Raw genomic sequence first — 27,595 nt, forward strand, 5'->3', positions numbered from 1 at the left:
GACACTTGAGGTGGCATAATGTAATGGTCTGAGAGATGGACCCAGGCTTCCAGGAAACTAGGAACAAGCCCACACACAAGTTTTGAAAATTTGGCTCATTCTCTGTCTCTGAGGTTTTGAAGAAACTTATCTAATGAAACAGAGGGAAGGAAATGTAACAAAAAAAAAAATAATGTGGTAGTTGGCCTATGTTTTACAAATATGTTCAAACAGTATTAAAAAAAAAAAATAATTCTCACTCCTTCTTCTTTGAAGTGTGTACATATGGTCATTGTCCAGAAAACAGCTGGTTCAAGGTGTCTCAGGACCACAACACTCACCCCCAGGCAGGTGAGATCACATTGGAGAGAAGTTGTGCCTCTTCTGTACTGGGCAGAGAGAAGGGCCAGAGATACCATAGCCAGCTTGCTGCTCCCCTTCCAAGACAATGAAAAAAGGGACACAGCTGTTGGTCCAAGGGCCAATCCCCTTCCTGCTTCTCCCTCCCACAGCAGCAGCCATGCGTCTAGATTTCTGAAGATTGTTATAGTCCAAGGGTGCTACAGCCATACTGTTGTCCTGCATAATCTGCAGCTATAAGCATCTGCCTCTTCTAACTCTTCCTAGAGCTGGCCCTGAGTATACAGCATTGAGCCTGAGCAGATCTGTGCCACATGCTCTGTGCCCTTAAAGCTGATGGTAGTTCTCCTCCATTGACTGGAATATAAAGGGTTTGATTTTCATCCTTGTTTTCACTGAGAAGTACTAATGGGCCCCAGTAGCAACTCAGAAGTGGTAGCTGGGACTCTGGCTTAATTGGGAAGCTGCTTAATCAGAATGATATGCTGCTTGCATAAGTAGCCTCTCCTAAGAGGATGCTTCTCTAGCTCTGGCTGGATTTATCATTGAGAAATGTTGCTTTGGGAAATGCAATTCCTCATTTTGCAATTGTAGCTCATTTGCTACAGCAACTGCATCATATTACTGTATGCCATTTAGTATGGTTCTCTGTTGAACATCTATTGATTTTTAAGGAAGAATGATGTACCAGACAAGTTTTTCTTCAACAGAACCACAACTACTGGTGAATAAGAATCCAGCTTGTAAGGGAAATGCTGGCTCTCCACCTTTTTGCCAGGCCCTTCAAATGGATCACTGGAGTAGCGTTTGCAAACAGCTCATCACATCACACTCCAGAGCAGACATATAATTAGCTCCTTCTGAGAGCAAAGGCCAGAATCATCCCTCAGGAGCTGGGTTTCTTGGGATGGTTGGCTAGTTCAGAAATGTGGACAACCATCTGAAAAGTTCAGCCACAGCTGGACCTGCATTGAGGTGCTGTGCGTTAATCTAGCATGAGATTTGGTAGCCAAGAGCCCTGGGGTCTCATCTCGATTCCATCAGTGACTTGCTGTGTGCTTTGGAGAAGATCATTTAACCTTTCTCTGCCCCATTTTCTCTATTAGTATAATGGGGGGAGTGGCACTAACCAGCTTTCAGGGAGACATGAAGCATGACAAAATTGTGTTTGTCAGGTACTGTGGAAATACAAAGTATACCTAAGGCTTCCAGGAGCAAAGACAGGAAGAGCTGGCTCCAAGCCAGAGGCTCAGCCCCAGCACGTGGCTTCCAGGAGTGCCAGAAGGGAGTATTAGGTTTGTCACGTGTATAATCCCGTGTCTTGTTTCGCATCACCCAAAGGACCCTGTTCTGTTAATTATTTTTCTTATTATCTACACTGTGACAGTTGTGAGTCCCTTTTGCAAACTGGCTCCAGATTGCAGCACAAGTGTGGGAATGCCTTCTCAGAGCATCACAAACCTACTTGAGTCTCCAGCACCTCACCTGGGCTTTCTTGGATGCCTGTTTCAGCACAATAATAGTCCCCAAAAGAGCAGATCAACTCTTCAATTCGTTCAATTCTCTTCAGCTTTCCCTAAATGTCATTTTTTTAGCATGATCAAACATTAGTATGAGCTTCTGTTGGCTTTGTTTCTACCTGCAGGTTAACTACCTGTATACAAAGAGAGGGGGCTAGGGGGTGGGGGGTGTTCCTCATGTCTACTATAAGGTGCAGGCAAGTAGCAATATGTAAGTAGGTGTAGATATCTGGTAGTGATACAGACTAGCTGAGATAAGACAGTTCATTGTTGGTCTTTTTGTGCATTTCAAAGTCCTGAAAGGTTCTGCTGGTGGCCAGCATTAGGAATCTCGTGGTTCCTGATTTGTTAGCAGGGATTGTTCTAAAGCACAGAGAGGTTATCTTACCTGCTTGTTGAGTGTGGAAGGGGATAGAGGTGTGAAATGTGAACAAATGTGGCTCATTTAAATGGAAAAAAAAAGAATCTGAAGCTAGAGTAGCCTTTCATTTACACCTGTTCATACCACGGACTGCAGGGATGCTCATCCTGATCCTACCACAGCAGAACTGAAGAGCATGCTCTCTTTTAATTAGAGGGAAGCACCTTTAAACCAGCCTGCACAATACTGAGAGATGTAGTGCCTGAAAAGAAGAACCAAAAAAGAGGCCTGAATGAGTGTCTGAAGCATGTTGCAACCCTTACGATTTCAGTATCCTAAGAGGAAAGGCCCCAGCTTTTTTTCATGCAGTCTTATTATGCAGCTTCCCATTGGAAAGACTTAAACTGTCTTGTAGCTTTGTTGCTCAGTGGCACTGTAGATTAAGTTCTTTGCACCTTCACTTCCAAGGCACAGCAATGTGTGAACAAGTGCATGGGCATCACGTTACAAAGTTCATCCAAGGTGTGCTTAGCTATATGAAATAAACACTTAATAAGCAGCTTTAACTTGGGAATGTCATGGTGAGCAGATTTAAGTGAATATATTCTTCCACTTTTTCTTGAAACACACCTCAGCTGCTCTCCTGCTGTTACAGGATGTATGCGTTGTGGTAGCAGGCACAGTGAGCTCTTAATCATTTTGCAAGGCAGCCCAATACAAATTATGAAGCAAATTAACAAATACATTCAGCCAGAAGATTTATACTGAATCCTGGCTCTGTTCATATGCAGACTAGCATAGAGGGCCCAGTTCAGGAAAGTAATTCAACATCTACCCAGTTTCCATGAGTGCAAATGGTACTTCAGCACAGGCTTACATGCTCTGCCCCAACTTTGGGGGTAAGTTATTCTTCTAATCAGGGCATAAGCTAACAAACCAGATGATTTGCTCCAGGTTGTGCTGCAGATACACTCTATGATGTTGGCTAAATTGCTCACTCTGTGCTTTAAATGAGAACAATGTCTCTTTTTCACTCTTCTGTATGTGTTTAGGTGGTGAATTCTTTGAACAGGAGGGTTTTTACAGCAGCTAACTTCATGTATCTGGGCTGGAGAATAAGATTCCCCTGCAATCAGAGGTGACAGAGAGGAGATCCACCCTGAGGTTGTTTAAATAGGGATCTGCTACAAATCAGTCTCCAGAGGAGCCAGCATCAGCCCACTCTGTGTCTTAAAGCAACCAAACCACAGTGTTGGCTGAGACTTCAGGGCATTACTGTTTAACATGGTCATTTTCAGAAGTGCACTGATGTTCATGAGTAATAAGCTTAGTAGTAATAATAATTAGCAGTTTGAGGCACCTTTTAATGTGTATAATACCGTTTGTCCCAGAGTACTTGAGAGGAGTAGTATAATCTCTTGCTCTGGAGATGGCTGAAATGCAGCCAGGTTGTAAAACAGAGCTTGTGTTTTTGTACCATGAAGTTGCATGACCTCTTAGGAGAGAAAGTAAAATTATTGTCCTGTCCCTCCACATTCGTGCACTAGCTTTTTATACAGGAGAGGAGATTATCTGAATAGCTGGTTGCACCAAGTAATCTCTCTTCAGGCCAGTCCAGATGGGTTTAATTTAAGAGAAAAAGGAATTAGCTAATGTTCACTTACAAGACAAAATGGGAAAGAAAAAAAAGACCAAGAAGGCACCTCATCCACTCATGCAGAGATCTCAGTGTTCACATATATTTCTTAATCCTACTCTTTCAGCTGCTTTGAATTATAGGTCAGCAAGGTATTAAATAGACATAACTTCAAGCACAGGCAGAAAACAGGACACAAATGGGGCAATTCTAGGTACAATAAACCATGCCTGTCATTCAGACACCTTACTTATTCTTGGACTGAAATTAAAATGCAATTTGTGAAAATGGTACTGTCTTATTCAGCAGTTCTTCCTCCTTGGCATGTACTGTGGTATAGCTTTACAGAACAAGTATTATTAAAAGAGCATATTATTGATTAAGGATTAGTCAGTTTTGGCTGGGCAGGTCACCTGGAGTCCGGAGGTGTCTCTGCTAGCCTGGTCTGCCTACTAGTGTGAGTATTACTGCTGATGAGATGCCAGAAGGATCAAACAAACAAAAAAACCCTGCCAGTGACTCTGCAGAAATCAGTTGAGGCCAGCTGATGAAAAATATATTGAAACCTCCCATTACTGTAAGAAAGCCACAAGATCAGACTTAAAGAGCTGAGATTTGTACAAAGCCTTTGGAAAATCCTTGTGCTATTCACATTAGTAATACATTCCTGCCTGGTTTAGGTCTCAGCCACCTGAGTGATCTCACTGCTAAATGGTCAGGTGCTGCACTGTAGTCACTGTGAGGACAGAGATTGGCTTTATTTAAATGGACACTGTTCCTGTCTGCATCTTTTTGGCTGAGTGCAACAAAAACTGCGTCCTTTAGATTTGTCTCTTCCACTAAAGATATTTTGGTTGAATTTGCTCTACAGTTCTATCAGGGAAAAAACCCCACAACCCTAATATTAAAATTTATTACTCAGTGAAACTGTCCAGCTTTTTACAAGACTAAAACAAAAGCTGAAATCTGCATTATAAGGCTTCCAAAATCAATGCATTTAAATAGCATGCTTAACAACAGGATAGCAACTTCAGGTCCCTAGTTGTGAGAATTTCTCCTTAGGGCGTTGTAAGATCGGAGGCCAGTGACATGCTTAATTTCTCCATGAGAAGGCTTATTCCATGATATCACATGTCCGAGAATTGCATTAATATTTTGGTGAGAGTAGCATGTGCTTTTCTGAGGGAGCAAAGTCAAATCAGTCACTGGATGAGAATTTACTTTCATTTTGAAATTTTAGCTGTATGTAAGCTTAGTGCCCCCAGTGCTGCATGCACCTGTAGGACATGATAATTTAGTCTGTAGCAGATGCTAAAGAGTTAATAATAAATTATTAGGGTAAGTGTGCAGCTCTTTGAGACAGAACAGGGCTTCAGACTGTAGAAAAGAACTGCTGGGTCTTCAGTGACAGGAGATAAGATGGGATGAGGTGTGTATGTGTGTACTTCTCTGCGTGCTTACAGGAGCATGTATCATAATCACTGATATATTTTGTTGATATGTTGCTAATGGGTCTCATTCTTCTCGGGGTAGTATAGAATAGAATGGTGCAAATCAGAGCTACATCAGTTGAAGATTTGGAACCAGGAGTTCGGCTTCCCAAGTTTCTCATCATCCTTGTTCCCATTTTTCTTTACTTACAGTCAGCAGCGGCTGAGCTCTTTTTATTTATTTATAGAACTGGGACAAAACATACAGGCAACTCTATGATTATGATTTAGGTGGTATACAAGTGACAGATAAGAGAAGGAAAACCTGCTCAAGCTTTGCAGTGGTCATTGTGACCCAATATGAATTTCTTGTATGATGAAGTTTAAATCACTTTCTTTGCTTGGCAGCATGTGCCAGACCCTAAACAAGGGTTCAGAAGTGTCCTTAGAACCTTTTTATCACAACAGGAGCTTTCCTCTGACTTTACTGACCTAAGACTGGAACTGGCATTTCTACTAGGTAGGAGAGTGTCTATATCCTGACACTGCTAGAGCAGATGAAGCTGTATCATTAAAGCTGCATTTTCTACTATTTAAATAGAGCCACCTCCAAAAACATAGTTCACATAGTTCATTATGATATAATATAGATGTGTGTTCTCTGGGAGATGGTGGTTACAGGGATGTTGGAAAAGGATGACAGATGTGTGACAAAACTATGAAGATGGATGTAGCCAAAACGCTCAAGCACAGAATCAAGTCCATATGGCTTAATATGTCCGCTCATTCATGATAACTGCATCATCTTAGGAAGCAAAAATGTAAGATAAATCCTGTTTATCCTCATCCGTGGATGATTATGTGAGTGTGTGTTTTCCTCCTATTTGTGACAGGATATGAACATGCAGAAGGAGGTTTACAGGAGCTCAGCTGATGTGTGGTATCTCATGCTACAGTGACTTTTGTCAGGAGCTCCCTCACTTTGCCAGAGGAGATGTGATGACAGGAGGATTGGGAGTATCTGCAGTCACTGCCTTGATTTCCCTCCTGGTTTTCTGTGCAGAGTTTCTACTGAGAAGTATCTGTCCTCTTCTCCTTTTCCACAAAGTTCTGAATGGGAACACCCACAAGGGCAGGTGTGGGGGAAGCATAGTACAGGAGTCAGATTCCCTCCAACTGACTTCTGTCCAACCTCAGTTTTCTCAGAATGCAAAGAATAACCTGACTGTAGCCCACACAAGACTTCAGCCCTGTGAGGCTTTGCAAACAGTCCTTTTGCTGTTGGGATTTCATTGTTGTTTTTCATTATGGGCTCTGTAATATTTTACTCCAGACCAGCTCAGAACTTTGTTATGAGATTCACTAAGACACTGATGAACAAGGGACATATAACTATTTTTGCATTCCATGGAGAGGTGTCTAAGAAGTGCTTGTTTTTTGTAGAAATTAATTACTAAAAACTATGACTTGCTTTTGCAACTTTTCCCTTTCTTCTTTGGTAGCCTAACAGTTTGTCATTTTTCTGCTTCTTCCTGCAGGAACTACCTCTTCAGACTTAGTCTACACAATGTTTCTCTTATTCAGGTATGTTCACTTTTTATTTGCTTGTTTTATTTGACTTGCTAATGAAAGTTCTGTAATATTTGATGTACATTTTCAGAAGGCTGTGTAGTGTAAATTTGCCCAGAGTGATGGAGCAGGGAGAAGACGAAGTCTGAACCAGATGCATATTCCCACTCCAGTAGTAATGCTGGGGGAAGGGCTGTTCTACTCTTGCCCAATGGGACAGCGCTTTCTGCTCTTGATTCTTAAGTGTTTGGGTGGTAACAAGATCTGCCAAAAACATGGCATCTTAAGGAACAAAGCGTGTAGTGTGACTGATACAGGCTTAAACACAACAATCAATAGAAATCCTTGGCTTTCATTACAGGAGATGTCAGCAACATGTAGGAGAACTATTACTATTCTTGTCCATCCTCATTTTTAGCCATTGTTGGTCTGTGTGAACATAGATTGCTGAGGAGCTCTGTTTTGCTGAATGCATTACTAAAACCAAAATTGGACTTGCAAGAGGCAAAATGGGTTGAAAAATATGTTACCCGTAGGAGAATAGAGGCAAAGCAGCTAAAGTTTGAAAAGGCTTGCAAATACCCAGCAGTATTAGGGCTTTCCTTCCACTGCACTGAAACTGGAATTGAAAGATGCAGCAAAAATTGTTAATAAAAACCTCAATTGCTTATCTTTAAATAAATACTTATGCTCTGGGATATTTACCATCGTCTATAGTTGTTAGAGCACCAAAGATGTATTCAGCATTTTTCAGACAGATGAAAGGCCTTCCTCTTGTACCTGACAATACAAAGAAGCCATTAGGGCAGCATTGCCAGCCATTCCGATGTGCACAAGCCTTTTCCTGTTATTAGGAATTACAAGTATAGCTAGAGAAAAATGCTTAATGGTTGTAAAATGTACTGAATCTTTCTTAGAAAGGAAAACAATGTCCAAAGTTACCAATGACAACAATAGAGAAGCTGATACTCCCATTTGGTAGTAGTTTCCCTTTGCAGACCATGTTAGCATGGCTGGAAGGCTTCCAGCAAGTACACAGGAGAGGGAAGTCTCTGTAGTTACACGAGGTGTCCTACCTTCTGCAATGCCTGTTATCACACTGCCTGGCACAGCCTCTTGTGCTTGTCAGAGGAGGGATCCCCTTCCACAAAACCCAGTTGTGAATCTCCCTGATATACTTCTGAAGTCAGGCTTGGCTTGGTCCCTTTTCAGTGCACCAAGTTTCCTTTCCTACACTGCAAAACATGGGAAGTCTCCTTCTATGGCACTGGAGGATGCTGTGAGATCTCCGGTTAACATAATGAGCTTAGTTTGCTCCTGCTTTCTGGGTGTATCCGGTCACTTTGCCAAGACTTTTTGCATGACAAAGAGAGCATGGAATTATGTTGACACACGTGTTGGGAATGATGGAAGCCATTGTTTCCTGACCTAATGGTTGCCTAAGTAGCTGCTTGGCTTGTATCCATAAAGCACATGATGTAGCTTAGAGGCACCCCTCCCACCTTCCCTTAGCCATGCATAATTTTAAAGATCAGATCAGAAAGTGAGACAAGAAATGCAAGGAATTTACAGTTCTTTCTATAGGGGTTGTAAGCACAGCTTAAGAAGTAATCACAATGCTAATTCGGGTTGTTTTCTATCTCCTCTTTGCTTGAAAGTAAAATAAAATGTCGATCTTGCGAGACCTGATTCAGAGACAGTTTTCCATCTTGAGATTGTGGTCTGATTTGTTTCTGCTCATGGGACTTAACTCTTCAAGTTGCCAGCAGTGCCAAGTCTGCTTCAAGGCGCAGGATTGTGTTGACAAATGTCTGCTCCCTTGTATTTGTACATCAGGTGGGACAAAGCCTAGAAGCATGATGAATGTAACTCCCTACAGCACTGTTAGGTGAAGTTTAAAGCTGTTTCTCACTGAATATTCTTGTAAAATCAACTGTATCTGTAGGCTGCACTGTCCCTGTGGGGAAAAGGCAAGGGCAGACTTCAGCCTCACAACTGTCATGGAATGGAGAGGAGGCCAGAATATTCCTGGGAAGGAGACGACTCTTAATTGTCTTTCAGCAAGGGTGGCACCAGCACCTTGCAAGAGTAATACCCCTGTGCCACTTCTTGCTAGCACAGCAAATTCTGTACTTCAGTCTTTCATTCTGTAATGGGCAGATTTACTAGTTCACTCTGCCTAATGTGTGTTTTCCTTGACAGTTATCTGTTTTTTAACCAGAAAATGAGTATTTTCTGCCATTGAGGAGGCCATAATGTTTTTCATCACAGCATTACTTTATTCATTGCTTTCTAATAGAAATAAATTCTTCTAGATTATAATCCCCTTTATGAACATTGTACATCACAACCCCAGGGTTATCCATGTTGTTGCTTGCTGATTTTAGCAAGGCTTTAAAAGACTCTGCTCTTTTTCCTTCTGCCTGTTGAATGGCTGTGGATGCCTTTCATTTAAGCCCAGTGTAAAAATGATTAAAATGCAAAAGAGTTCTTCATCAACCTCAAGGACTGTTTTGTGAAACCATCATGCCTGAAAATAGATTTTAAGAGTCCTTAGTTCCAGAAGCTAAAGTTTGATATTACTCCAGAATCTATGTTGGACTGTCATTAGTATAAACTTAATTTTGTAATCTACACAGCAAAGAACACTCCAGAGTATCATGTAGCCACTCCACATAGTTGGGATAGGAAGTTATTGTCTTGGAATTGTGGTAGACTAGGAGACAAAAGAAGCATTATGTGGGCAAGTTACTGGATAAGAGCTGTGTAACAAGATAGCATTACCCTAATAGAGCAGTTGAGATTTCAGGGGAGGGGAGGAAGAGAAAGAGAGGTGGATTTGAGGACATGTCAGCTGTTGGACCATATTATACTTTCTTAAAGGGGTAATTTCTTTTCTTAGCACCCAGCTCTTAGTCTTGGGTTGCTTCTCCAGAACTAGATGCTTTTGTCTCTGCTGCTCCACTATGTGCCAGAATTTTCTCCTGACTTTTAATTTACCTTTAGTTCTGCTGAGTTTATTTCTCCAAGAGTGTAGCACTGAGATTTTGCATGAGAACTAGTGAGTGGAGTGAAGCAGAACAGGCTCGTTTCCTGCTTTGCAGCACAAAATGTCCCAACTTCTTGGAGATTTTTTTCCTCCCTCTCCTGTTTCTAAAATGAGTTTCAGAAAATCCATTTTGGACCTAAAGAACCTTTCTCCAACTGAGCTTTTGTTGCATGTTCATTTTTTAAATATTTTTTTTTTGGCTCAATGTCAATATTCAGAAGGAAATTGGGCCCAAGATATTTTGGGAATCTCTTGTAATTTTTCCTGCTTGTTTTTCTTGCCAAAATTGAGGCACATTGTTAAAGAACTTCTGAAAATCAGCATCTTGAGATGCCCCAGGTGGGGTATCCAAAAGCACCTGTTAATTTTGGAAACTTTATAATGTAGCATTCAAATTCTTGCAACAGTCAAGAAGCATAATTTTAAAATGGTTACTGTTCTTAATCTGTTAGCTTATTTTAAACCAAAAATTCCTACAATGTGTTTCATCTCCATCTTTAAACAGTCCTCTTGTATGCATTGTGAGGTCTAAATATTAAACATTTTATAGAACACATTTTTTTACGTGGTGTACACTTGGAGCACATACTGTTTAATTTACGCATGGGCTTGAAACAAGGTTAGCTCCTAATCTGCAGCTTTCACAGCAAGGTCATAGAAAAGTCCATTTTATACTGGGTTTTGTACTTAATAGGGTAGGTGGAAGGGTTATTTTTAAAACGTAAGCCTTTGAGCAAATTTTTAGAAATGCACAATGCTGATTAGGACTCCTTAGCAAGGAAAGCTATTATCTGATGTGGGTTAAAATGCCTGCCACTTGGCAGGCATTCCATAAATCCCAGTGCAGTGCCTACCCTCTCTTCAACCTGATTTTACCTGGAACTTAGGGTTCTCAGAAGAACAGAGTGGGAAATTAGTTTTCCAGCCTTTTTGAGATGGCAAGATATTTTGCACTGGGCTGAAAACAAGACTATTTGATATCTTTGTAAAATCTTAAAAATAAGATAGACACATGGTTACTTGACTTAAACCCAAACTTAAAGTTAGCAGGATGGTTAAGCAGCATCAGCTCTTAAGGTGTGATAGGAAACTTATTGAAATAATTTTTTCCTGTTGTTATTGTGGGGCTTTGGTACTTTTTCAAACCTAAAATAGGGGCAAAATATTTCCATATGGTCCTGTAGCATCCAGTGCATTTTGGGTGAGGATGGCTTTACTCCAGTTTTTCTGTCCCTCAATCTAAGAAGCAGAAATATCCCTGCTACAAAGAAGACTGCACAGCTGTTCCCGAAGACACACTTACCTTCCTGCTAGTCCCTGGAGGGATCTTTAACTCTGTAGCATAATCCCTGGCAAATCAACAGAACGTATCAACAAAGTATCGTTAATAACAATAAAACTTGCTCATCAGTTCTCAATATGTCACATGTTCACAAATGGAACTGTTTTCATATTTTGCACTTTGAATGAAACGAAGCATTAAATGCATTATTTTCTACTTATTTAGGGTTCAGTAGTGCCACATTTGTATGTGCTGATGATAAACATATTCTGCAAGTGTATAAAGGTGTGAGGAGAGGTGGCAGAGTTTAACTTGGTTTTTCTCTACATAGTTGAATAAAACATGCTAAACAAAATGGGGAGCAGTAACAGTTTACAGCACAAATTGTCACTCAGGCAATCCTACCTGGTGAAAATATTTCACTGGAAGATTTTAAGGATTCAGAAATCGTTCACAAAGCCCTGGCACTCATCAGAAAACTTACAAATAATAGAAAAATCTTATGTCCACCAGAGATGATGAAGAGGCACCAGATGGGGCTTGGAGGGCCTGAATTTGTACCGCTGGCTCTGCCCTTGGGTGCCTGAGGGAAAGTCAATCTGTCTGGTTTATCTACCTGATGTTTGCTTGTGTGTGAAACAGGGATATAGCATTCCTTTGTAAAGTGCTGGGAGTTTTGTCAATAAAAAGAGGTAAAAGTATTGTATTTCGGATCTATTTGCAGAAACATCCTTGAGCCAGAGCTGTTGCCATTTTTCAAAATAGCCTTTCCAAAATCATGAGGAAACTAGGCATTGATATGCAGCACAAACCCATAGGCAATCAGAAGCTGGCTCAACTTTGCTGAAGATACTTATTTCTTCAATCTAATTGGAGTACCAAGATTATAATCCAATTTAAAATCCAGTTTAGGAAGTAATTTTGGGAAAGAATGAGAATGCTTTGCCTATCTTCATGTACCACTGAGCTGCCTGACAGGAACTCCATTTTGAAATGTTCAGGAGCAAGCTTCACTTTCCAGAAGTCATCTTCTTAAAAGCAGTTTATTATTTGCTTCTTACAGATTCCTAGATGCGTCTTTGAATTATATGGCACATATTTCTAGATAAAACATTTATTTCTTTCTTTTTAGGCCAACGTAGTTCCCTGATTTAAAAACATAATAAAAACCTCTACTAGAGCAGATGCAGTCTTTAATATGTGGCTCAAGACTGAGTTATGATTGTCACATATTTTATCAGTATGCTACATTTTTTATTAACGGATTAACATATAAATCTATTCATAAATCACCTTCTAAAGCTGCACCTAAAACCTCTCACTCTCAGCCCAGAGGTTTAAAGCTATTCCATAATAAAGCTTGTATTGGCTGAACAAACTTTCTGGCGAATTCAGCTTTTTATTTGTATGGTTTAAGGTTCCCAAATAACATTTACTCCCTGAATGCAGCCTTCCTTAAAAATGACTGATTGTACACCCTTCCTTAAAATGAATGACCAGAAGCTTGATTATGGCTTTCAGGTGCAGGTCTTCCTTCCCAAGCTTTATCTAAGAGGGAAATTTCTACCTGGAGTCAGAGATGGGGGGAGAAAATTAGGTATGTTAGGCTGGAGTTCACCATCTCTGAAGGCCTCACTTCATCTTCCAAGGACACATTTCTCCAGCTCCTCACTGCAGGGAACTGTGCTCTTCAGTAGGCTCTGGCACGTGCTGTTGGGAACCAAACTTGTGCTGATGTTCCTCATCAGCTGAAATTCAGAGAGCAGAGGAAGCAAACCTCTTCTCACACTCCATAGCATCAAGTGAATTCTGAACACAACATCCTCTCTGTCAGAGAGAACCCAACTCAGGAGTCCATTTAGAGCCAACAAAGCTTTTAAGCCCAGATTTAGCTTTAAATAAATGCCTCTTTTCCTCTGAGAATTTTCCAAGTTAAGAACACACTTCATGCTCTATTGAGTGAGAATATGTTTTAGTGTGTGTGTGTTCATAGATTTGTTGAACTGGCTCAGAGTGCACTGCCTAGTTATGATCAGTGTAATTGCCCTTTAAAGTGAGTATTAGGCGTGGTATAGGAAGTTCTCATATTTATATTTACATATATATTTGTATATATACACGTGTATGTACCCATACACAGGAGAATCATATACCTAGGGTTGTGTAGCACATGCCAGAGGTTCAGGCACTGTACCTGTTTGGATTCATACTTGGCATTATGCAGGGCAGCCTTCTTGGAGTCAGTGATGGCCATGGAGCTGATTTACATCTGGAGGGGAACTACCCTGTTACTCAAATGATGGTTGAAGTTTGTGTGATGATTGTCAGCCATGGATTGCCAGCCTGCTTTCCTGGGTAATTTGTTAGTTGTCAATGGCCTCCTTCCCTGTCTGACCTCACCTAAAAGCCAACATTTCTGTAAGGGTTTTGGTCTTTGTCAGCAAACATTATAAGCAGGATTCAGAAACTGGGAATTTAATTAGCTGCTGAAGTCACTTACTGATAACAGTAGCATATTGGGCTCCTTATTTGATAAACCCCTGTCAAGCATTTTATATGTAGAAAATGAAGACTAATGTTCTTATGCCTGCAACTTACAGTCAGGACCATTAAACATCCTTTAAAAAGGGGACAGAAAAAATTACAATGGAAAAAAATAAAATCCCTTGGACTTCTTGTTTCTTGTCACAACTGTTGCTGCTGTATTTTTTCAAAATGTATTTTGATTTGCCTGTTTACCTCTTTTTCTCTGTGGGCTGCTTCCCATTCCACCAGCTCCAGGAGGCTTTCAGGGATGTGCATGTACTTATGCCCTGGCTGTCCCCTGCCCTGACACACGTGTTCATCTTGTGCCTGCTGTCAACAAATCCAGCTCTGCAGATGTTCCTGAGAGGCAAATCAGCCTCTTGTTGTAGCCTACACCTTAGCTAAACTGACACTTATATAAATTGAGATTTATATGAAAATATGCTGCTTTTTTATTGTTATTATTACTTTAGGGATGTGGGATATTTTTAGACATGGGAGAGGTTTATTGTTTAGCTGCAAATGCTGGCCTGCCACAAAGGACAGAAAGTGTTTCCTACTTGCTCCTGTCCTAGTTAGGGTGCTCTGATGCAGTTGTTAGTGAAGGCTCTAAGGCAGGGTGGCTTTAATGCAGCACCTTGACTAAGAGCAGTCCAGGTGGCAACAGAAACCTGCTGGGTTTCACAGGCTGAGCGCTGGGTTCAGGCAGGCAGCTCCTGCTTGATGGGCTCCTGAAGATGAGGTGATGGGTCCTGTAGTCTCTGCTCTGTTCAGCAGGCAGGGGGTTGTGGTAGTAGTGAGGTGCTGAGTGGTGGAACCTCGGAAGAGGTCCTGGCACCACTTCTCAAGGTACTGCACTCAGACTTGTGTTTTTCCTACCTGGGACCCAGCACCCCAACCCATTCCTGGCATGGAAGCTGAGCTGCACATGCTGGCAAGTCAGCAGTAAGAGAAGTCCTTGGTAACATGAAGGACTGCATCTCACCAGACAAACAATGGGAGTATCTGGGCCAAGTACTGAAAAAACAAACAACAGTTTTGGTTGGTTTTGTTGTTATTGTGTTTTGGGGTTTGGGTTTTTTTAATGTTTTGTTTGTTTGTTTGTTTTGGTTTTTTGTTTTGGTTTTTTGTGTGTGTTTGGGGGTTTTTTTAGGACCGAAAATACAGAGATACCTACTTTTTATTCTCAAAGCAGAGCTTAAGAGAGATCTAAATGATTCATGTCCTTTGGACTGGCTCTCTGCAGAGGATTAAGTTTGACCCTGATAGCATCCAGCCATTTATAATGAAAGTATTAAAAGAATAAAAAATCACCATTTATTGATTTGCAGCTCTCTAAAAGGACCCATAAATGACCTCATATGTTTCCTTTAAAACCAACTATTGAACTGCTAGAAAAAAAGAAAATAATTATTTTATAGTAAATACATTTCATGGCAGTGCATGCATTTTTTTCCCTAGATAAATAATCCTACTTTTCTCTGTTAGCCACAGTTTAGCTGATGTGTGTTTTACAGCTGCTTTTAAATGCAACAGCGCTGAATGACTAATATGAGGGGATCAGTGGAGCCTGGAGCTGCACAGCAGAGTTCCTAACATGGCCTGTCCAGCTGTTACCAGAGACCCAGAGCTAGGGAGCAGAGATGAGAACAGTTTGCTCATCACTCCCACAGAACATCGATCCTGTCTCAGCATGGAAGGTGTACCTTTCCTGAATCCTTTGTGAGCCTAAAAGAGCTTTGACCACCAAAGGTTTCACCTACCTTCCCGAGGCTGAGCTCAAGGAAAGCACAATCCATGTGCTAAGAGAACAAATGAGTAAACAGGCACAAACTTGCCCATGGCATGTTCAGCCACCTTGCCTAGAGAAAGACAACAAGGTTTCAGGCTCAGACGCCTTTCTTCAGGGCTGCAGGAATAGCAGCAAACCTCCAGCCTAGCAGCATGGGGCCACAGCTGCTGTTAATTACTTGCTAATAGGTGAGCAAGGGGAGAGGAAGATTTTTGTTGATAATATGACTAAGTAGAGACTTTCTGGGGTTGGGGAGACTAAGCATGGAGAGTTAGTGGAAGGAGATATGCAGAAAAATAACATTTCTTCTCTTAATTTATGAGGAGAATGTGGGTAGCATGGACTACCTGCCTTGCTTGCAGACAGCTGTGAGGAGGTAAGGTGGTTTCCAGCCATCTCCTGTCTGTGCTTTCCTTTCTCCATATGTGAAGCTGGGATAAAGATGCTGGTCTTTTTTAAATGTGTGGTCTTTTTGAAATGTGTGGCTTACTGTTTAAGACCTAAGTATTACATATTATGATATACACTTGTAAATACAGGAAATTTGCCTTAATTGTGAGTCTGCAAAGTTGTTCTGATTGTTGTTCTGATTCATCAAGTACATGTAATATTAAGCAGTTGTTTTCTTCACCTCTGCTTTCTAGATAAGCAATTATGCAACTTCATCATGTCCCCATGTTTAAAATGGACACATTTTTCATTTCTTTTTTTTTTTCTAAACTTCTTCAATTAAAATCTTTTGATGTAAAAATAGAGTAGTTGGGGTCTGGTAGGGGAAAAATGCAATCAACATGTATCCCTTCAGATAAAAATACAAATAACCCCATAAGTTTGTTTAAAAAAGAGATCAGCTTGGAAAGAATTTGAGATGAGAATAAAAATATGTCTTCATTGGAAATACTTTTGTGTCAAGAACATGGCTCGAATTCCATGCATTATTTTAATTAATCACTTCAGATAGGAGGCAAAGTATATTTTTGAGGGTTTTATAACGGAGTGGTTTAATTCCTTGTAAGTAAAGAAAAAGGAATGAGAGGACTGCAGCCATTTGAGTAGGCTGCTAGGTTGCTTTATTAAGAATGACAAAAAAGTTCTGAAGTTAGCCTGGAGTAGTAAGAGACAAACTGCAGTTGTCTAAGAGGAGAGGATTTTGATGCATGGGACAGAAAGGGATGATCAATGGTTCATAAATATAATAGTGGTAAACACAGTGACAGGAGAAAAATTGTATATGGCTAATATAATTGTTACAAATTTAGTAGCTTTTGCTGTAAGATCAGCTACTGAGGATTTAAGAACAAGGCAGAAAGAAGAAAAATACTTGTCTTCTTTCTTTCTTTTTTTTTTCCAATACAAGATAAATGTGAAAACCACCAAAAATGAGTTAGAAAGGAGCTGCACAAAGATGTATGCTGCATTAATCCTGATGGAGAATCATTTTGTATTCCCTCATCTTAATTATAAGGCATATTCTCAAAAGTCATTTCTGGAATCTTTGATCTTGGTAGAGGTCAGATGCAAATGGGCTGGAAGGGAAGGGGAGGTGAGGGAAGGGACAGGTGGCAGGGGGAATGTAAGGGCAGGACTCAAACTGAAGGAAATTGGAAAATAAATCCTGGGTTGGCAGGGTAGTGCAGACTGGAGAACAGAACAGAAGAGCTGGAAGGAAGGAATAAAAGACACTGCATCAGAGTCTTTGCAGGAGAAGGAGCAAATAAATTCCTTGTTGAGATGGAGCTTGGCAGAGCTCACTATGGCATCAGTTGCTGACGTCTGCTGTTGGAAAAGAGGAGGCAGAAGCAAGGCAAACTGTGACAGACCAAGCAGGGAATCTGAAGGCATCTGTTTCCCAGCCTTAGGAGGAAGCTGGGTGGGTTGATGCTAAGCAGAGTGGTGGGGCTCTGGCTGCTGCTGTGGCAGCAGGTGGGGACTGGGTCCAGTTGGGCTGGGCAACAAGGGGACAGTGGGGGTCAGAAACACTTGAACTTTTGGTGTTGGGACAGCAGAGAACCATGTTATCTAACCTTGCAGTCCAGTTTTATTTAAACTGGTGTCACTTTCATTTTGCAGCAATAAGTGTAAGACTTGAGAAGCAGCTTTTGGATTCTGGATAAATCACCACCCTTGTTTCTTTCCCAGACTGACTCCTTGTGCTTCTCTGAGGCAAATATTTGTTTTTACATTGATCAAGAGCTGAACTCAACCACTGCATGTATTGCTAGTGATGTGGTATTATTTGAAATGTGAAACTTTTGAAGATGTAAAGAAATGGAGAGATTCAGGTCCTTTCTGGCTTGCCATTTCCCCACTGACCACTGCAAGTGTTGCTGCATCTGTAGATAACTTTTGCCTACTCAAAACCTTCCAGTGTATTTAGGGCTGGATGGATGTTGGCTTCACACTTAATTGGAAATGCTGGGGAGAGGAGCTGGGGGTAGCATACGGGGAATTCGACACTGTTGGTTTCTAATTTTCTCTCTATTTAAGTGTTTCTTGCTGATGGTCTTAGCACATATGGTCTTAGATTAAGGAAAAAACATGCCAAAACTGCAGGCTAGGCTCAGACTGGGGAGTTAAGCTTGACATGAAATAAGCAGAAGGCTGTAATTAGCTTATCAAAAGTGTAAGGCACCTGGCAGAGGAAAGCAGAAATGTAATGCACAATGTAGCTGTAGAACAATTAAAAAAAAAAATAAAAAAAATCAGTTTTATGAAACATGGGGGACTTTTCATTGCTGACACTTCCTTTTCCGGGCCAGCTTGGTAACATCTGAAAGGCCCTGCTTATTCTTGGTTATTAGTGATTTATCAGATGTGACATTTTCTGACAGTTTATGATGCTGAGCACAAAACCCCATGGAAGCCAGAAAGTCTAAAGGTCAAAATCTAGGTGTGTTGCCAAAAACTTTCCTGGGAAGCTTGCACCACAGTTGCCTGTGCACCGTGTGTACTCCCTGACTGCAAATACCAGTCATCTCACTGCTCCCTCTTGTTCTTTCTGCCTGGTTTTTGCAGCCCCAGATTGTCTTTCACCTTAACCCTAGGATTCAGGCTCACTGAGGCAAGAATTGCCAGTTAATTTTAAGCAGAAATGCCTAACAGAGTGCAGCTAAGTATTTTATGTGCTTCCCCAGTACCTGTCAAAATCCTGGTCTCTAGGAAGAGGAGTCTGGATCCTTTGTCTAGGTGTGCAAAACAAGCGGCAGTTCAGACACACATCTGCTGTAATGAACAAGGAAAATACAAATACTCCTTTTTAGCTCAGGAGCTAGAATTTTTGCCTATATTCCTAAAGCTCAAAAAATATTACTTTAAGATGGGGAAGAGAAGGAGGGAGAGTCTGGTTTCACTTAAGTTCCTGTGGTACAGGCAGGCTCAGGTGGGATCTCTGTTTTCAGCCTGCCTTGCAAAATTTTCCCAGTCTCTCTGGCTTGCACAAAACTGGCCTTGGCTAATTAATCTCAAAACTTTTGTTTGGTCTCGGTAATTAATCTTTCACTTAATTAAATATTTCTAGTGCCTCTTTTCCCTTTGGGTTGTACTATACCAAGATTAAATGCACAACCAGAAAAGAATGTTGGTACTTTAAATTGAATCAGTTGCACATTTATTTATTTCATTGTGCACCTCCCCCTTTATTCAAGCCAAAACAGAACTCAAGCCATGTTTAACCTGTTATATGATTTTAATGAGAATATATTGCAGTGTTTGTCATCTGAAAAAGTAATAGCCTCCTAAGGCAATACATGTGATTTCCCTGAAGAAAAACAGGAGGCGCAGAACAGTGAAAGTGTCATCTTGAGTTCTTCATTAGTCTCTTTAATTCTGTGGGATGTGCTGATTTTTATTCCTGAATCTCAGCTTAAATGTTGGGAAAATCTGATCTAAATTGGGCATTTCTTCAAACTTATTTCAACTCCTTTTCAAGGCAAAAGAAATAGATGCTGAACAAGTATATTGAATGATATAATCAGGAGAGGAATGAAGAATGCAGGACTTCCCCACTTTGGAAATAATACATAGATGTTTCACGTGTGCTTCACTGGTTACATTTTCAGTTTGAAGCATATATGGGATGACTGTTTTTTCATAGCTGAACTCTTAATGTGGTTGCACAAAAATGCACTCAGTTGACTGTGCAGGATTTGTCCAGTCTGTCTCAGAAGCTGACGGGGGAGGGAACATAAAAAAATGTATAGTGGAGATCTCTTAACATCTCTAGATGGCAGTGAGCTTCAAAGAGGCACAATGGCAAGGAAGCCCAGAGCAGAAAAATGAAGGAGAATAAAATAGCCTTGCTTGATTCAGAAGTACAAAGGAGACTATAGCCATGGTAAATTGATTTTGTACTGAATATGGGCTGGTCCATTGGAAGGGTTTTTAAACCTCCTACTCCAGAAATCATTGTGCAAAAGAGTAAGAGGAGGCTTCTTAGGAGTCTTGTCACATCCATCAGTGGAGCCCACAAAGAGGAAGGCGGGATTTAGTTCTGAATGGTGGCTGTGCCAAAGAACATAAAGAGGTGGAGATGGATATCTTTTGGTGGTCGAGGGGCCTTGAAGGAAGAACTGCCCCCACTTTATCAAGGGCAACCATTGCTGTGACTCCATTTGTTGCCTTGCTTCTTAGAATTAGCTTGTTGTACCTTGTTTGTAGCAACTGAAGAAAAAAAAAACAAAAAAAACAAACACAGAACAAATTCTGTTCTTCACAGAATAAGTAGTGCTGGTGGTGTGAGAAACAGTGCTGTGTGGTGCCCACCTGGCCAGTGCCAACTGCACTTACATGTGCATCAGCTGTTCTTAGGTTCCTGACCTGTGCTTGACTGCAGTGGAATTTTTCTTTAATCGTTTTTTACTCAATATATTTAAACCTCTTTATTTAGTTATTTTATTGTTTTATCATATAATAATCTATGTCTCTCTAATCTCCAGTACATTTAGTAAATGTTTGTTGTCATAAGCTATAAACTGAATGTGACATGGCAAGAAACCAAATTCCACTGTGGTTGTTACTTACCTAAAAGTCTCGTCTCAGTTTCTGTATGCTTCTGATCTTCAGTAATAGGACACACTGTAAGTCATAATTCCTTAACATCCCCTGTGCTGTTCTGCAGTTCTGGATGTTGTCATTCATGCTAAACTGGCTACAGGTGAGAGCTTTAAGGTCTTTTTTTACTAGCATGCCAAACGTCTCAGTTAACTAAAAATATTGGTTTGCATTTGACCCTGTCCATGCTTTTGCAGGCTTAAAAGCAATAGAAATATCCATTGGGTTAAGTTGTTTTCAAAAAACGATAAGCACTCCCATATAGTATTTGCAAGTAAATTACTGGCAGTATTAAGCACTTTCAAGCAAAATGAAGTAGATGATCAGAAAAGTTAGATCATTGTCACAGACTGACATTTTTCTTTGCATAGAATGATAAAAATACAAACACTAGATAGTGGAAACAGAATTCCAGTGCCATCTTTATCTTTCATTTTTGGAGTTGGATCTTTCTTCCCAAGTAACATGTTGGCATGTTCAGCTAACATTGCTGCATAAATATGTAGCTGTCAGTCTAAGCTCAGCATATAGGCACAGCAAAGCGTGCTCCTGCTTTCTTTACCCTTATGGACAGCATTGCAATCTGATCTGTTGCAACAACCTGTGTTCTGGGCATCATTCCTGGGTTCCACAAGCCCTTCTGTTCAGGTACACATCACATCCATAGCTCCTCTTGTTGCTGGATCACCAGTATCTTTGCACCCTTCCACTGATTCCACTTTCTTTGGGCATAGCCGTGTTGCATCCCACTAATGCTTGTATTAATTTTAAGGGTCTTTCAGAGACCTGCTTGTCAGTTCCTGCAAGAGGCTCACCCCACTTTGAACCAGCCCATTAAAACCAGCATCTCTGTCCCCCTTGGTTAATGTCCCTTCTCTTGCTTTCTCTGATGTGTCCTCTTTGTACCTCAGAAGAATCCTATCCTTGGAATACTGCAACTCTTCTGGTTACAAAAACCTCACAGTGAGTTACATGGCTGGAGAGCTGAGACCTTTCCTTGCTGTGTGGTTATGCTCCATTGTCTCTGTGCTCTGCCATTGACTTCCACCTGATGCCTCATATATTATTATACTTTGCTTATAATGCACTTTGGCAAGGCTATGACTACAGACTTGCACAGGGAGTCCTGTGCTGTGATGGACGCTCTCAGGCACTATGAAAACCGCAAATTTTTAGGTCAAAGGAAGTTCCATTATCTAAAAAAGCTCAAATTCTCCTCTGTGTGAAATTCAGCATCATGTTACAAATGTTTTACACCAGGATTACTGAAAATATGCTTAAAGCACTGATCTGCTTACTTCAAACATGAATTTTAATTTGACAGTACCTCTTCAAGGTTGAGCTGGCTGCTCCATTATAAGCTGTCCTTAGCACACTAAAACTCCCAAAGAGCTGAAAAGTGCAGATTGTAGCCTGAATGTGTCTTATCTGTATTTGTTTATCTTAGAAAATGTGGTTTTAGTTTTAGTACTTGGTATCAAATGTTCTTTACTAAAGCTTTAGACAACTGCGTTTAATAATAAAACCTGGTACTCTTGTTCAGTGTTTTCTATTTGGGTACACTGTAGAAACCGTGATCTGTTAAGCCTCATACAATGCTCCATTCAGATAAGGAAATGCATGGTCTGGAGTTGTAAATTCCTACCTGAGACTGCAGAGAGAGGGGAGTGTCTGATTTACAGACTGTATGCTGTTTAATGGAATCTTCTGCAGGACAAATGGAAGTTGCGGGCATAAAAACTCAAATTTGGTTTTCTAGGTTATATTGTAGCCTTGCCCCAAGATGTCAGAAAGAAGAGGACAGGATGAATGGCATCTTGCCCATTGTTCTATTCTCTAAACCCGCTCCCTCTGCACACCACTAATTCAGTAGATTAATTTTGTGATCTTAAGAAGAAAAAAAAAAACAACAACAAAAAACCAAACTGTGTAAGAACTCATTTTGTGCTAAACAGGAAACTTTTTAGTCCTCGAGAGAGCAAAATCAGTGCTTGTCTCTGCTTCTGACATGCTCAGTGTCTTTTTCTAGTTAGTTGACCTCTCTGTGCTTCTTGTTTTCCTTTTCTCCGGTGTGCCTGTGTTGTTTGTTTAGCTTGTAAGTGCTCTCAGACGGAAATTCTCTCCCACAGCATGTTTGTATATTGCCTAGAAATACGGGGTCACAATCTCAGTTCCTGCCTGTATGTGCTCCTATAGTACAAGTAAATAACAAGGGATTTTGAAGCTGTGAAGGAGAGAAAATCAGTAGCATTGACCATCCAAGAAGAGCGCAAAGCAGCTCAAACCTTTCCCTCAAAAAAGATTTGATAACATTTGTAGTTGAAAACAGGCTGTCTCTGTAGGCACAGGTCTACAGCAGAGGTGCAGGGAGCTCACTCTCACCTCAGAGCTGTGTTACTGGGATGTGCTCTCTGTGCAGCAGGAAGACTGTGAAGGATTTAAACAAATATTTTACCTTGCATATGAGATGAGGCAGGATCATGAACTGAGTGACTCAGCTGATTGGGCTGGGATAACTTGAACAGAGAAAGTCGAGCTCCCATACCTGGAAGCTGAGGCCCTGTTCTGCCAGGTGTTACAGTGATGCTCCATCCATCAGTGCTACAGTCTGAAAACATCAGGTGGGAGGAGAGACTCTAAACAAGTGAGGCTTAAGACTGAAATCAACAAAGAGAACATAACGGGCCTCCTGGAAACTCTTCTCCCTGACCAGTGGGTGAAGAGCTACCCCATTTATGTAATTCATGTAAAATAGATGAGCCAGGGCAGTGAACTTCCTTTAGACTATTGAGTTTCTCTTTCAAAGGATGTGGTAAGAGTCTGTAAGATAGAGGAACATGAATATATAAAGATGGTATTCTTTGGAGCTGAGTTAAAGATCCATTCTTAAAATGAAAAAGTCTCACTTTCTGACAAATTATTCCATCCTTACTATACCAGTGTGAAGCATCCACTTCTGCTCTGATGTGAATAGCAAGCAATCATCTTCCAGAGCCAATAAATGCCATGCCAAAATTAGTCTCAGTATAACAACAGCCTGACTTTTGTTTATAGAGAGAAGGTCTGATTCAGAGATTAAGGTTATGGGAACTGGAACCCACTGATGTTTTGGGTTGTTTTGGGGCTTTTTTTGTATGTTTCCCAACCTCCATCTTCTGAGTGTTACATTATAAGGTCTGCCCCAATTGATGTACTGTCCAGCTGCTCCAGAAGAGCTGTGCAACTGGGCTGCTCTGTTGGCAGAGCAACTGGGCCGCTCTGTTGGCACCTATGGTGCTTATTTTATATGAAGCAAACAGCTCGAGTTTTTCCACATCTCAAAGGAACAGAGATCACTTAAGGGAAACTAATAGTTTGATAAAACACAATGCAGTTCCTCATATCTAAGTCCTCTCCTCTCCCCGCAATTCATTGACTGAATCCTGTGATCATTCCTCATACCTGTCACTGCACATGACAGTGATCTGTAATTTGTATACTGCAGTATGTAGCAGAACTATTTATTGGAGCTTGGCATTATGTTATTTCAGTATTAGTTATCTGTTTATCAGACATGTTTATCACAGTTTTAATAAATTACCAGCATTGGAACTTCAGAAATGGCCTCTAGGCTATTAAGCTACTGTGCTTTATTATTAAGAAGTTAGATTTCAGTAAGTTATTATTTATAGAGCAGTGTAAATGTGCCTTGTCCTCAAGAGACAAATTCAATGCTTCAAAAAAGAAATTTAACTTTCCACTTTTAAACTAAGGCAACAAGTCTTCATGGAGAAGTCCTGGAGGATTAAATGGGGAAGAAATAGTAAAGTGTTGTAGAAATATTTTCACAGTACACATCACAGAAACCTAAGTTAAACAATAACATTTTCATGGATTTTCACGGTGCTATCTTGTGTAGAGGATGCAAAGCATATAGAAACATAGAAATAAACTGATGAAATGGGTTTGTCATTGTCAGGAAAAATCTATGGGTGACAGCAAAAATCTGTGGGTGATACTTTAGAGGGCTAAAATGTGTTCATCAGTATGGGTAAAAAGACTGCTGCTGACTTCTTGTTGGGGAATGAACTGGCCTCTGAGTAGCCACTGCCTAAGGGATTTTGTCTGCATCCCAGTTTAACAAAGTACTTATGCATGTGGTTAAGCTAAACAGGTCCAGTAGGATATATAAATATATGCTTTATTTCCATTAAAGTTGGCAGGTATTAAATGCAGTGTAGAAACATTGTCCCTGCATGTTCCTCTCTCCTCAGACTTGGAGAAAAGTTTCCATACCTTGCTGTGAAATGAGCTGATAAAAAAAATTTGTAAAAGTAAATAAGAAATGCAGAGATTTTGAGCCAGTCTAAGGAATCCAGGAAGCTGCCTTCAAAGCAAGTATTTATTATTTTTTTTCCAGAGTAACATTTCTCTGAGCATACTAGTGCCTTGTACAGTTGTTGGAAAGGAAGGTGTAAATAAATACATAGGGAAATAAATGACTCTGCCAGCTCAGGTCTCTAGTGCACAGTAACTGTCATATCACACCACCTCCTGCCCTCTTTCCTCATGCATAACTCAGCAAAGGCTGATGTGACTGGCAGGCTCTGCTCGGCGTGCCCTGCATGGCACAGCACAGAACCAAAATCACCTCTTACTCCATGGGCAGATTGAGAAGCCTCCTGAGGGCACTGTGGAGGGTTGATGGAAATGGAAACTCCTTCTGTTAGCAAACTCTGCAGACCTGAGCCTGGGACACAAAGTGCAGCTTCTGCTTCTGATGTTAGTAGAAATCTGAGGAACTCGGTATGTTTTAGGAAATGTTGGGCACCTCACAGAATCAGTCCCTGGGTTTTTTTGCAGTAAGCCTGTACTTGAGGTTTTTTGTCTCCTAGCAAACATACACAATGTACGTTTTTGTATTAGACTTTTTTCCCCCAGTAGGAGAGAACAGCTTGATTCTGGGTCTGTGTGCAGGCATGCAAGGGTGCTGGTAGCTTGCACAGAGTGCTTGGTTAGTGGAAGTGAGGTTGGTAACAGATGGGTAGATTTGTAATAAAATAATGTAGAAATCAAGAAGGGGGTTAATTAACCTGATAAATATACATGTAACCTATTCTCTTCTAGTCTTCACTTTCCAGTTTTAAAGCAATATTCTGGTGTTGCACAAAAATCTGCAACCTCTGTTATGCAAGTACAGTTGGAGGATTAGTGTATGCTTGGTCTATTAAATTAATATGCAGTGTTTGAAATAATTAAAAATCACTGGCCCGAATGCAGAGGCTGGTCCACAGAAGTTGAAGAGATTTTTACATCACCATTTGAGAATGCATGTAATGGTGGATAACAGGACTTGCTAGTCACATGCAGGTGCTTTGAATGCCAACACTGAGATGTGCAGGTAATTAAATAAATGTGTCTAGAAAGCTTCTCTCAGCAGTGCATGCTGAATAACTGATTTGACAGCACATGGAGAGCTAGAATTTCTAGAGCACTGTTGATCTGCAGTCTGAACTTGGAGTAAACTGTGATGCTCATAAATTATTAGAAGAGACATTAACTATTTCTATGTCTGAATATGACATTTGAATATTCAGATGTGCACTGGGCTTAGCCATTGTGGCCCATTTCTGTTCATTTTTCTAGTTGGGCAGTATTGCACCAGGTACATATGGTTGTATACAGGACTCCTCCTGTGATGGTTCTCCTTCATGTGACCTTCTAAAGATGCAGGCATGTTACATAAACCCTTTTCTTTCTTTTTTAAATGGGAACTCAAGAACAGGAACAGGAATGTGAAGAACCTGGTGTCCATGCAAATAGGCTGAAGGAAGGCACATTTAATTACATTTTCAGTTCAGGGACAAAGTTGCTAGTACTTTCCGGCCTGTCTGCACAGGTGGCTGGACAATCCTGCTCATGGTTTGTGTGGCTCTTGCCTCACACAGGAGCTACAGCTTTGAGCTGCTTGTCTCATTTATATGGCATAGGAATCTGGTGTTCCCCTGTTCTGTACATGGGCCATGTGGTTGTAGAGGAGGTCTTCAAAGACTGGGAACACTGTTAGAAACCACATTTCTTCTGGAAAGCTGGAGAGCTTGTAATGTGGAAGCATGAGGAGTTGGAGTGCTCTTGGTAAGGGTGTAAGGGGAGGATTTGCTGACAAGTTGTGAGCCCATAAAAGTGTCTGCTTGGTTGCTTAAGCAAGTAGGCAAATAAGGAAGCAGACAGGAGAAAGTACGTACTGTCCTGTGTTTGTATCTAGCCTCACTCCCTGGTTTGTCACATCTTCCTCCAGGCTGTTTTCCATGACCTATGCCATGACAGTTGTTTAATTGCCACATGGGTCTAGAGGTATCTACTCTACTAATTTTGACTGATGTGTAGCAGGAGGCTAAAAAATAATCCCAGATGTGTTTTCTGGAGCTGGGAAACTTAAATGTCTCAGACAACTAAGAAATTGAATCATGAATTCAGGATGATGACCCAACTGAATGATCAGAATCTTTTGGTGGATACATTTTGTACCTCATCTGAGTGTGAGGAGGCAGCTTTCAGCACTAAAGAGAAAAATTATTTATTTGGTTTCTTGAGAGACATGAGGAAAGGGAGGGGAGGCAACTAAGTCAGTGTGCAAAAGCCTGGCTATTGAGAAGTGTTACAATCAGGTAAGTACAAAGCATCCTTGACAGTGCTGTATTGTAGTGCAAGTGTTAAGCAGGTGCCTGCCTTACTGAGAAGCATATGGGTACACAGAGGTACTCCAGAAAAGAGAGATCTTTCTGAAAGTTTCCAGGATTATGTTGGAGACTGGGGCAAAATGAACCTAAGGCGGAGGAAGAAAATTTAATCTAGGAAGGCAAAGACAACAGAGATGGCAGGAGTGGTAATTTTTTATCTGAAAAGACAGCTGATTAGTCAAGTAAAGAGACCAAACAATGCTGGAAAGCTTTGGGTCCAACCAAAAGCCATGATGACAGATGTCGCAGGCTCCTGTGAGCCCAGCAGAAGGACTGGGCTGTAGGTCAGCTGACTGGTGCATATTCATACCTTGCAGTACAAT

At 40.8% G+C, this 27,595-nt stretch overlaps 1 protein-coding gene across 1 annotated transcript in view; it reads left to right on the forward strand.

The window, feature by feature from the left end:
• Positions 1-27,595, forward strand: part of SEMA5B (sema domain, seven thrombospondin repeats (type 1 and type 1-like), transmembrane domain (TM) and short cytoplasmic domain, (semaphorin) 5B) — a 131,788-nt gene that overhangs the window by 23,530 nt on the left and 80,663 nt on the right. The window contains exon 3 of the mRNA XM_009996033.1: positions 6,825-6,870. Coding sequence (XP_009994335.1) covers positions 6,825-6,870 — 46 coding nt within the window. The remainder of the gene's footprint in view (positions 1-6,824; positions 6,871-27,595) is intronic.

Source organism: Chaetura pelagica, unplaced genomic scaffold (genome assembly GCF_000747805.2).
Source record: "Chaetura pelagica isolate M959 unplaced genomic scaffold, ChaPel_1.0 scaffold3, whole genome shotgun sequence".
NCBI classification, from domain to species: domain Eukaryota; kingdom Metazoa; phylum Chordata; class Aves; order Apodiformes; family Apodidae; genus Chaetura; species Chaetura pelagica.